At 43.3% G+C, this 12,456-nt stretch overlaps 1 protein-coding gene across 2 annotated transcripts in view; it reads right to left on the bottom strand.

The window, feature by feature from the left end:
* LOC142365680 (E3 ubiquitin-protein ligase UHRF2-like) overlaps window positions 1–12,456 on the bottom strand; it is a 144,736-nt gene that overhangs the window by 20,664 nt on the left and 111,616 nt on the right. For both annotated transcript variants that reach the window (XM_075446731.1, XM_075446730.1), the window contains one exon: window positions 1,172–1,278. In XM_075446731.1, coding sequence (XP_075302846.1) covers window positions 1,172–1,278 — 107 coding nt within the window. The remainder of the gene's footprint in view (window positions 1–1,171; window positions 1,279–12,456) is intronic.

Here is a 12,456-nt window from a genome sequence, read left to right as displayed (position 1 = left end):
CTCAAGTTGCGTCAGGGAAAGTTTAGATTAGATATTAGGAAAAAATTCTTTACTGAAAGAGTGGTCAGGCAATGGAACAGGCTGCCCAGGAAGGTGGTTGAGTCCCCATCCCTGGAGGTGTTTAAAAAAAAATGTGTGGATGTGGCACTTTGGGATATGGTTTAGTAGGCATGGTGCTGTTGGGGTGACGGTTGGACTTGATGATTTTAGAGGTCTTTTCCAACCTACGATTCCATATGATTCTCCTCTGTCAGTATCCCAGTCAGGCTTTTCTTTCTCCTCTGAGTACCAGCACAGAGCCTGAAAGAATGCCTCCCCACTCAGTTTTGGTGCTTGACAGAATTACAGCACATCCAGTGTCAGATCTGGTAGAGAAAGTCCCAGTCAACCTTAGCACCCCATAGCCACTGCGTAGTTAGTTGCTTCATGCAGATGGTATACATTCAGAAATGTAAAGGTATTGATAATTCCTAGAGTTTAGGCAGGCTATTTACAGAACATAAATATACTTTAAGCAAACATCTAATTTATTTTTTCAGACCTTTTTTTTCTTCATTCCGTTGTTTCTGCCTACAATTTGGCAAAAAGAATAGGCCAACTTTTGTCAGGGGCATCAAAACACACAAACAAATTTGTGCAAAACAAATTTAGCAAAGCAATACTAATTCCTTGTTCTTCATACAAAGTATGAAGGCACTAAAGGCTATCAGAAATATGTAAGATTTCTTTTAGTATGGGAAAATTAACATACTTTCTTCATACCTAACTTTCGTAAATTGTTAAACCATTTAAGAGGAAACTTTATAAGAACAATCTGAGGCAAACACTCAGCACAGAAAATTTCAGCTTAAGAGGTTTAAGTTTGGCAAACTTCTAATCAACTGAAAACCAAGTCTTCTCATAAGAAGTGTTGGACAATTTCAACTATATACATAGCTGCCAGCTGAACCTGTAATACAGCAATATATTTTCATCAGTTACAAATAATTCTTTAAATCAACATAACACCATGTTTGACAAAGTGCCTCTAAACAGCAGGAGACAACACTGTTTACAGTAGCAGAAGGAGGGAACAAATTACAAATTTTGCAAAATATAATTTTTAAATTAAAGGAATAAAGCTCAATTCTTTGGTCTGGAAAATTTTTTAAATTTAGTCCTAAAAACTTACCTGTTCATGTGTGTTAGTGTTTGATCAAATGAATGTTCTCCAATTCTTTTATTTCCAGAAAGATCTCTACCTCCACTCCCAGTATAAGTGAATTCATCTCCTCGGTCCTGTGTAAGAACATTATCCTCCATTTTAGCACTCCGTATTAAAGCATCTGAACTCAAAACCTATTCCTTCACTGGTTCTATTTACTCAAACAAGAACAAGTGCCTGACGCAAAGAAAAACGTGCTCAGTTTTAACACCATTCTCCTTTCAGAGTAACCACAACATCAAAAAGCTACCAGTTCAGATGAAATATATTAATAAGAAAGTGATTATAAAAAAAATACACTTGTCTCAAAAAATTCTTTGAACTCCTCAAGCATTACTTTTAGTCACACAAATACTTCTGATAGAGACAATGCATTCCAGCTAGTGTTTACCCATTCTCTAACTTCACAGCTTACAAGAAAACCCCATTTGGAAAATATGTAATACATTATTCAGAGGCCACACTTCTGCTTCTTCATGGGACTGAGCACCAACACATCAAAACACTTTGTACTTAAGTAAAAGACAAGTACTTTACTTCAATAACAGTATACTCATTTGCTATCAAGTAAAAAAAATCAGGGGAAAAAAAAATCCGAAGTAAAAGGAGGTGTCAAAGATTTTGGGGTGGGTTTTTTTCGCATTTGCAGAGGTCACCCCCATCTCGATTTCAGTTGTTCTGAACTGCTTAGAAGGCTCATTCAGATGCAAATTTTATGAACTGACATAATTCTTTAGTAGTTTATATTTACTAATAATAAATTATGTGAAATTGAAGGAAGGTTGATTAAACATTCCTTTGAAACAAACTTTAAAAATAATGAAATCATACATAGCCCTTAAGTGAAACCACTATTATTATTAGGGGAGAGCAGTGGATGTTGTCTACCTCAACTTCAGCAAGGCTTTTGACACTGTCTCCCATAACATCCTCATAGGGAAGCTCAGGAAGTGTGGGCTGGATGAGTGGACAGTGAGGTGGATTGAGAACTGGCTGAATGGCAGAACTCAGAGGGTTGTCACCAACTGCGCAGAGTCTAGTTGGAGGCCTGTAGCTAGTGGTGATCCCCAGGGGTCAGTACTGGGCCCAGTCTTGTTTAACTTCTTCATCAATGACCTGGATGAAGGGACAGAGAGTACCCTCAGGAAGTTTGCTGATGACACCAAACTGGGAGGAGTGGCTGATACACCAGAAGGCTGTGCTGTCATCCAGTGAGACCTGGACAGGCTGGAGGGTTGGGCGGAGAGGAACCTGATGAAGTTCAACAAGGGTGGGCAAGTGTAGGGTCCTGTACCTGGGGAGGAACAACCCCATGCACCATTACAGGCTTGGGGCGGACCTGCTGGAGAGCAGCTGTGCGGAGAGGGACCTGGGTGTCCTGGTGGACGACAAGTGGACCATGAGCCAGCAGTGTGCTCTGGCTGCCAAGAAGGCCAATGGTATCCTGGGACGCATCAAGAGGAATCGGGCCAGCAGGTTGAGGGACGTTCTCCTGCCCCTCTACACTGCTCTGGTGAGGCCTCATCTGGAGTACTGTGTCCAGTTCTGGGCTCCCCAGTTCAAGAAAGATGAGGAACTACTGGAGAGAGTCCAGCGGAGGGCTACAAAGATGATGAGGGGACTGGAGCATCCCTCCTACGAGGAGAGGCTGAGGGAGGTGGACTTGTTCAGCCTGGAGAAGAGAAGGCTGAGAGGGAATCTTATCAATATCTGAAGGGTGGGTGTCAGGAGGATGGGTCCAAGCTCTTTTCAGTGGTGCCCAGTGACAGGACAAGGGGCAATGGGCACAAACTGCAGCATAGGAAGTTCCATCTGAACAGGAGGAAGAACTTCTTCCCTCTGAGGTTGACAGAGCCGTGGAACAGGTTGCCCAGAGAGGTTGTGGATTCTCCTCTGGAGATATTCAAAACCCTCCTGGATGCGGTCCTGTGCAGCCTGCTGTAGGTGACCCTGCTTTGGCAGAGGGGTTGGACTAGATGACCCACAGATGTCCCTTCCAACCCCTACCATTCTGTGATTCTGTGATGACTTTAAATTCCACCAGTGCCCTTGAGCACAGTATTCCTATTGGCTAGGCTCAACTCTGAAGTCATGCAACAGTTCACAAGGATATTAGCTGCTACAACTCATGTGAATTTAGACTATCTGAAGATGGCGCCAAATCTATTTGTTTCCATTTAATATTTATCTTCTGTAGTATGCTCAGGTTTCAACATCTTTAACATCTTCATTAATGACCTGGATAATGAACTGGGAGGAGTGGTTGATACTCCAGAGGGTTGTGCTGCCTTCCAGATGGACCTTGAAGACTGGAGAAATGGGCTGAGAGGACAACAAAGGGAAGTGCAAAGTCTTGCACCTGGGGAGGAACAACCCCATGCACCATTATATGCTGGGGGCCGCTCAGCTGGAAAGCAGCTTTGCAGAAAAGGACCTGAGGGTCCTGGTGGACACCAAGTTGAACATGAGCCGGAAATGTGCCCTTGGGGCAAAGAAGGTGTAGTGAACCTGACTGGAAGACCACTGTACACCTAGGAGTCAGTGATCCACATAACAGTTAACCTGAGTAGGCCTAGGCCTGTGCTGTGCTGTGCTATGCTGCATGTACATGCTTGCTAGTCATTCCCATATTAGAGAGAGCACTCAAAATGTCTCACATTGGAACACTAGTTCCAAATTAATAGGTGCCAATTCAGCATGGCAATTGAGAGATGTTGGAACCATGACAGCATCTATAAAAATGGATAGCAAGTGTCAGGTTTTCACCTCCATAATCAGTTGAGATGACTCACACTAGACATATTCTCAGTGGAATGACTGCAGTGAGTTTCTGATATGGGATCCTCAGAAGTATAAACAGAAATCAGAACATCTCAAAGGATCTGCGCCCTTAGCAACAGAGTCAGCGGGGCATATTTCAGGACATTTATATGTGATACAGCATTTCCTTTGTACCTAGCGCACCAGTAACAGTTCTCACACTGGATTCAGATGATGCAGGTATCTAGCTAGCATAGATATAGATCATACATACCATTTTGACTAGAAGTTTACCCTGACCTTTGGATATAACAAGTGTTGATTCAAATCTGAAGCTCCTATTGCCACTTCATTTGTATCTAAAATCATTTCAATGAGCAATTAATCAATGTTGGCAATGCATCTTTGGCACTGGTAGAACTGATCTAGCATTTTCATTAAGGAATAAACATTAAGCAATGGTTCAGAGGTTCTGGATCTTCATCATAAGCTCCAGGCAAATCTAGAGATCTACATATTAATAATGCTGCAACTGTACAATTTCAAGGAAGTAGAACACAAGCATACTGACACCTTGGAACTGATTACCCAAACACAAGATTGATGTGGATACACAGACTATCCAAAATGGACAGTGGACTGTTTCATAAAGCAGTTTATTAATGCCACATTCTGGGCACTAGATTTGATTAACCTAGATTAAACAAAGAATCTAAGCGAGAAGTATATTATCTTGGAGTCACATTTGAGTCACTAGAAGTCCCCTATAAAAAAAAAAAAGTGTATTTATATACCCTCAGAATCTTCTGCAAGAGTATGTGAGTGATCACGGCAGATACTATTCTCCAAGACATTCTAAACCTCAATGTTGAGGCACCATGTTATTCTATATGCAAAAGCCACTTAGTGAAGAAACAAACTTCATTAATCCGAACAATGCTGAACAAAAATTAACATCTTAATGACACTACCTCAATCCAGCAGAAGTATGGATCTCAAAATTTATACACAAAGAAAGTAAACGTAGTTTTTGACCCCAACTCAAAACCAGTGACGACAACTAGGATATCAATTTTGCAACTTGAAGAAAAAGTAAAATATCTTCAGCCACTTCATTTGATGAATAAGTACTTCAAAATCATTTAACCATGCAGTTTGTGATCATATCTTTCACAGTAGCTCAAAGTAACTATCTGGGTTACAAATGTTAATCCATTCTGAAAAAAGTTCTTACTTTCAAATTAAAAAAATAATTATTGCTATTTCTCAGCTAGTATGCCCATTGCAGTTATTAAGTATCAACAACAGGACCACCAGAAGATTTGCAGTTTTAGCAAAACCGACACTAAATCTATGCACTATAGCTAATGCGTTTTAAATCAGGTAATGGAAGCAATTCAAGTCCTTGTCACTAAAATCCTAGGTTAAACATTCACAACAGAGATATTAAAATGTAAAAAAAAATTATGCATGTAAGAGTATTTTACATATGAAGCTAAATTTTATTTGGCCTAATGTTCATTTTGCAAAGTACAGCCTTATTCCTTTTCAATTTTGAGGTCAAATCCTGTACTGAGGCAACTTGTTATTACCAAGCATTCCAAACCCTCAGGTGAGCAAAGTCCCTTGCAAGTCTATGTTTGCAGGATCACAAGCTTCCAAATGCGAATCATAAAAAACCCAAGACCTGAAAGTCAAACAGTGAATTCTATTTCCTGCAGTATATTTTTGAAACTACTCTTACCCCAATGGTAAACTGTTCATTCAGAGCCAAAAAGAGGACATTACAGAGGTAGCGTGTTGGCAGTGAGTATAAAAAGTTTGAAAGAGATTATAAATATACAGTAAAATGTTCTCCGAAATGTATTTATTTCATAGAGTTATCAAACAATTTAGGTTGGAAGGGACCTCTCAAGGTCTCTAAGTCCAATCCTCAGTCAAAACAGATCCGGTCAGAGCAGGTTGCTCAGGTCTTTGTCCAGTCAAGGTTTGGATATCTCCAGGGATGGAGATCCCATAACTTCTTTGGGCCCCTGTTCCAGTGTTTAATTACCTGTATGAGGATTTTTTTTTCTTATACCTAACTGGAATATCCCATGTTCCAACTTGTCTCTGTTGCCTCTCATCCTTCCACTGTGCACCTCTAAGAGTCTGGCTCTGTTTTCTCTACATGCTTCCATTATGTAGCTGAAGACAGCAGTAAGATCTTCCCAAGCCTTCTCTTCTTACAGCTGAACAAACCCAGTTCTCTCTATGTATGTCATGTGTTCCAACCCCCTGATCAGCTTGGTGACCCTCCACTGGACTTGTTCCATTAAGTCTGTCTTGTATGTCCAAGTCACAGGCATTTGTTTGTCCTGACCTCACTAAAATTAAAATGTGATGTATTTAACTTTAGAGGTATAGTGACTCCAAAAGAGGAGGCATCAACCTGTTTAACTTGACAACAGTAAAAGCAATGACCAGGACAGAACTTGAAGTATATCACTTGTACATCACTTGATATATCAGAGGGTTGTGCTGCCATTCAGAGGGATCTCAACAGACTTGAGAAATGGGCTGAGAGAAACTTCACCCAGTTCAACAAAAGGAAATGTCAAGTCTTGCACCTGGAGCAAAATAGCCCCAGGCACCAGTACACTGCTGGAAAGCAGCTTGGCAGGAAAGGCCCTTGGAGTCCTGGTGGACAAGTTGAACATGAGCCGGCAATGTGCCCTTGTGGCAAGAAAAACTAATGATATTCTGGGCTGCATAGTGCTGCTAGCAGATGGAGGGAGGTGATCCTTCCCCTCTACTCAGCATTGGTGAGGCCACACCTGGAGCCCTGTGTCCAGTTCTGGGCTCCCCAGTACAACAGGGACATGGACGTACTGGAGGGAGTCCAACGAAGGGCCACTAAGATGATTAAGTAAACCTAGTAACCTGCAACTTGCTCTAGGAGAAGCTGCTTTAGTTGGGGGGGGGGCGGGACTAGATGATCTCCAGAGGTCCCTTCCAACCCCTACCATTCTGTGATTCTGTGATTCTCTATCAGGCCTTGTACTTAGGGCCTGAGAAGCCTGTATGTTACTAATATAATCTGCAACTTTTTTGTGAAAGGTAAGCTGTATGTGGCTCAAGGGTTGGAATGTAGTGATCCTGACCAGGACACTGCTGTACATCAAAGAGTTAGCGATCCACATAACAGTTAACTTGAGTAGGCCCAGGCCTGTGCTGTGCTGAGCTGCACAGCACAGCATGGCCTTCAGGCATGTGTGAGCACAAATCACTTGGCCGCAAGATAAACTCAGTCAGCTCACTGTAACAGAGGAGTCCGCAAGTCTGCATGCAGCTCCCACTTGGTACCGCTGATTAAGCCACCTGCATGGCCTTGCCTTCATCTAACAGTGCAGCAAGAAGCTCTTAGGCGAACACCCTTCCTGTCTGACAGTAGAAATGATGAATAGAGTTGTTTTCTTGTAAGAAAAGCCTATAATAGCTTGAAAGACCAAAAAGGAGGAACCCCTCCATGGATGGGATCTGCCCAGCGTGCTGTGGGAAAGGCAGGGTTGAGCTGATGCTGCATGAACTGCGGTTCCCAGCGTCTGAAGGCATTTAAGATTTACTCACTATCTATATTCCTCTTTTTATTCTACCTTATTAAAACAGCTATTTTATTGAGATCTAGGTGAACCCTGCACCCTCTCTCCCTGCCCCCCCCCCCCATACCCGGCACAGAACAGGATGCAAACCTTTTTATTCAAGATGCAACCATAAGGCAATAGTAACGAATATCAGCCACAGCAGTAATTGATTATTTTCTAAAGACAGATGGATTATTTAATACACATATTACCACTAGCATTGCTAGTGGTAATATTTGTTACCTGCTTTACCTGCCAATCTTAGTATTCCGATAGTCAGTCAGAATTAAGCACATCATCGTTTTGATAACTGTGAATGTAACAAATGTATCATGTAGGGGATGTTATCACTTCAGGTGGTCAGAATCATTGCACAACCAAAACAAGTCTTGGTTCTTTGTGAATAATTGGGATGGGACAGTTGCAAGATAAGGGACTCCTGAATAATCCCTTTAGGCTCCTGGGCCTTGGGAGAACAGGTATGCAAACTACAGAGATAAGGCGGCTGCAGGATAATATGAAGACCCTGCCGAAAGACGCTAAACAAACATGCGCGACGGACATTACCATATATTAATGAGTTCTCGGAAAAACCATTACTATGATAAGCATTTCTTGGAAATGTAATTAATATGTATGTTAACATAGCATAAATACCTAGTAACTGTTTCTCTTCGGTGCACACGTTTGGAGGAGAGATCCTCCGTGTGCCCGGCGCCGTAATAAAGAATACCTGCTTAATAGTCTGCCGACTACTGAGTCTTCAATTCCAGCTTTTCACGGTATCATTTCTGGCACCCCAGATGGGACCCACTCTGCTCGGCTGCAGGACCCGCTGAGAACTCGGCTGCAGGACTCGCTTAAGTGATCTGGATGTCCACAAATCCATGGGCCCTGATGGAATGCACCCACGAGTGCTGAGAGAGCTGGCGGATGTCATTGCTGAGCCACTCTCCATCATCTTTGAGAGGTCCTGGAGGACAGGAGAGGTGCCCGAGGACTGGAGAAAGGCCAATGTCACTCCAATCTTCAAAAAGGGCAAGAAGGAGGACCCAGGGAACTACAGGCCGGTCAGCCTCACCTCCATCCCGGGAAAGGTGATGGAGCAGCTTATCCTGGAGGCCATCATCAAGCAAGTGGAAGAAAAGAAGGTTATCAGGAGTAGTCAGCATGGATTCACCAAGGGGAAATCATGCCTGACCAATCTAATAGCTTTCTACGATGGCATGACTGGCTGGGTAGACGAAGGGAGAGCCGTGGATGTTGTCTACCTGGACTTCAGCAAGGCTTTCGACACAGTCTCCCATGATATCCTCCTAGGGAAGCTGAGGAAGTGTGGGCTGGATGAGTGGTCGGTGAAGTGGATAGAGAACTGGCTGAATGGCAGAACTCAGAGGGTTGTCATCAGCGACGCTGAGTCTAGTTGGAGGCTGGTAACCAGTGGTGTCCCCCAGGGGTCAGTACTGGGCCCAGTCTTGTTTAACTTCTTCATCAACGACCTGGATGAAGAGTTAGAATGTACCCTCAGCAAGTTTGATGATGACACCAAACTGGGAGGTGTGGTAGATACACCAGAAGGCTGTGCTGCCATTCAGCGTGACCTGGATAGGCTGGAAAGCTGGGCAGAGAGGAACCTGATGAGGTTCAACAAGGGCAAGTGCAGGGTCCTGCACCTGGGGAGGAACAACCCCATGCATCAGTACAGGCTTGGGGTGGACCTGCTGGAGAGCAGCTCTGCGGAGAGGGACCTGGGTGTCCTGGTGGACGACAGGTTAACCATGAGCCAGCAGTGTGCCCTGGCTGCCAAGAAAGCCAATGGGATCCTGGGGTGCATCAAGAAGAGTGTGGCCAGCAGGACGAGGGAGGTTCTCCTCCCCTCTACACTGCCCTAGTGAGGCCTCATCTGGAGTACTGTGTCCAGTTCTGGGCTCCCCAGTTCAAGAAAGATGAAGAGCTACTGGAGAGAGTCCAGTGGAGGGCTACAAGGATGATGAGGGGACTGGAACATCTCCCCTATGAGGGGAGGTTGAGAGAACTGGGCTTGTTCAGCCTGAAGAAGAGAAGGCTGCGAGGGGACCTTATAAATGCTTACAAATATCTGAAGGGTGGGTGTCAGGAGGATGGGGCCAAGCTCTTTTCAGTAGTGCCCAGTGACAGGACAAGGGGCAATGGGCACAAACTGAGGCACAGGAAGTTCCGTCTGAACATGAGGAAGAACTTCTTCCCTCTGAGGGTGACGGAGCACTGGAACAGGCTGCCCAGGGAGGTTGTGGAGTCTCCTTCTCTGGAGATATTCAAGACCCGCCTGGACAAGGTCCTGTGCAGCTTGCTGTAGGTGACCCTGCTTCGGCAGGAGGGTTGGACTAGATGACCCACAGAGGTCCCTTCCAACCCCTACTATTCTGTGATTCTGTGATTCTGTAACAGGACTCCCTAGGGTACCCCCGGGATTTCCCGGGGGGACTCCTCGCCTCACTCGGATCACTGCGGGAGCAGACAAGGACCATCTAAACGAGTAAAGGTATTCTTTTTTTTTCCTTTCTTTCTCTGTTTTGGTATGTGAGACCGGTCATTTGGAGAGTTCTCGTAAGTCGTAGGAGACGTCCTATGCTGAGCGCTGTATACCAGGCTGCTAGTGCCTGAGGGTGTACGCCTTGGTGCGTTGGTGCAGGCACGGGTTGTGCTTTGCACTTTTGTAATAACGTGCTTTTGGTAGTTGTGCATTGGTACAAGCATGGGTTAAGCTTTGCACTTCTGTAATAACGTACATTCGGTATTGGTACGCTTAGGAAACCCGCTTAAGTTGTACTTCTGGTGATACGGATTTGTTGGTATTGAACTTGGATATCGGATATCTCGGATACTGGCTTGTTAACATACCCATCAGGCATCGTAAAACCGAAAAAAAAAAAAAAAGAAAAAAAACCCAAAGACCTTGCATGGTGAACCTCTTTTCTCCTGACCAGGATATTAATTGTGACATTTTTGGAACGTGGTCAGAGTGGGACAGAAGGGGACGACAGGTTAAAATTGTTAAGATAAAGACTAACAGAAGTACAGAATCAACAAAGTAAAATGGGGGACAGCAAAGCAGTGGTATTTTAATGAAAAGCCCCTTAGGATGTATTCTAGCACATTGGAAAGCTTGTGTGACTGTGTATGAAGCCTCTGTGTGAAAGACAAATAAGTCAAAAAAAAAAAAAAGAAAAAAAAAATGAAGGAAAAAAAAATAAAAAAACCCCACCACGTACGTTTGGTACGTTCTGCTGATTTCTGGTTTTTGACTTGGGACTGTTGTATTTGAACTCTGATTCATCAGGGCTGTGGTTTATGATTTCTTAAGTATCAGTGCAGGGTCTTCCCGCGAGGGGGGGGGGATTTTGAGAGTCTCTCCCAGGATCTACATGGCAACATTGGGAAAAGAAGGGGGAGACCGCTCACTCAACAACATATTAATAATGTATGGGGTTTGGTTTGCTTAAAGAAAATCGGCATGATTTAGGAATTGAATTGAGAACTTGGGAACTGGTTTTAAAATACTTACAATTTGGTATATATTGTGGGGTTACAAGTTCTCTAGTTATTTGGCACTGATCGATCATTTAGGGACTCTGGTTTTGGGGTATGTATTAAATAGACTGTATATATTGTTTTGAGAGAGCTCTATGTATATATGTATATAAACATGTTAACTGAAGTGGTTTGCCTGTATATATTGTTGTACTTAGGTGATACAGTTTGTAAACAGAAGGATTTTAAAAGACCTCTTCTAGGTTCTGTGTGTGTGTTTTGTGTTAACCGATTGGTGGAGAAGTTGAGAAGTTATTTTATTGTAACATGAGCTTCGGAGGGAGATGATCCCCTCACAAGGAAACAGTTAATTGAATTATGATATGTTGTTAGAATTGATGCAGTTTTGTGGACAATTAAAAAGTATAGGAGATGAAAAGTTTAACGCGGTATTGAAAAAAAAAAAAACACAAAAAAAACCCAAAAGGAAAACCCCTCTGGATTTTCCGAAGGGTGTGTAAAGTGATTAGAACAGAAAGGTATCAAGTTACAAGCTGCTTTGCTAGCTGCTGCTCTAAATGAAGAAAGAAAAAAAAAGCAAAGTTCTTAGAAGTTAAGCAACAGAAAAACGAAATGAAAAAGAGGGGAAACAAGGTAACTTTTTACAGTATGGACTACTACTAGTGGAGTGTGAATCAGAATACAATACTCCTGTGTTACCAGTAAAAACAAAAAAAAAAAAGCAAAAAACAGATGGAACTTATCGGATAGTACAGGATTTAAGAGAAGTGAATAGTATTGTTAGGGACATACACCCTGTAGCAGCAAGTATGGTTTACGGTATTGGATTTAAATGATGCATTCTCCTGTCTGCCTTTAGCCAAAGAAAGTCTGAATTTATTTGCATTTGAGTGGGAAAATCCTACCACAGGTAGAAAAACCCAGCTTGCCTGGACAGTGTTACCCCAAGGTTTTAAGCATAGCCCAACGATCTTTGGAAATTACCTAGCATGAGAACTTGAAGCATGGAACCCTCCCTCCAGAGATGGAACCCTTTTACAGTATGTAGATGATTTATTAATAGCAACTGAAACAAAACCTGACTGTATACTGAGGCACAGGAAGTTCCGTCTGAACATGAGGAGGAACTTCTTCTCTCTGAGGGTGACGGAGCACTGGAACAGGCTGCCCAGGGAGGTTGTGGAGTCTCCTTCTCTGGAGATATTCAAGACCCGCCTGGACAAGGTCCTGTGCAGCCTGCTGTAGGTGACCCTGCTTCGGCGGGGGGGTTGGACTAGATGACCCACAGAGGTCCCTTCCAACCCCTACTATTCTGTGATTCTGTGATTCTGTGACTAT

Source organism: Opisthocomus hoazin, chromosome W (assembly GCF_030867145.1).
Source record: "Opisthocomus hoazin isolate bOpiHoa1 chromosome W, bOpiHoa1.hap1, whole genome shotgun sequence".
In the NCBI taxonomy this organism is placed as follows: domain Eukaryota; kingdom Metazoa; phylum Chordata; class Aves; order Opisthocomiformes; family Opisthocomidae; genus Opisthocomus; species Opisthocomus hoazin.
Note: the sequence above shows the minus strand (reverse complement) of the source record. Positions and strands in the feature narration are given on the sequence as shown.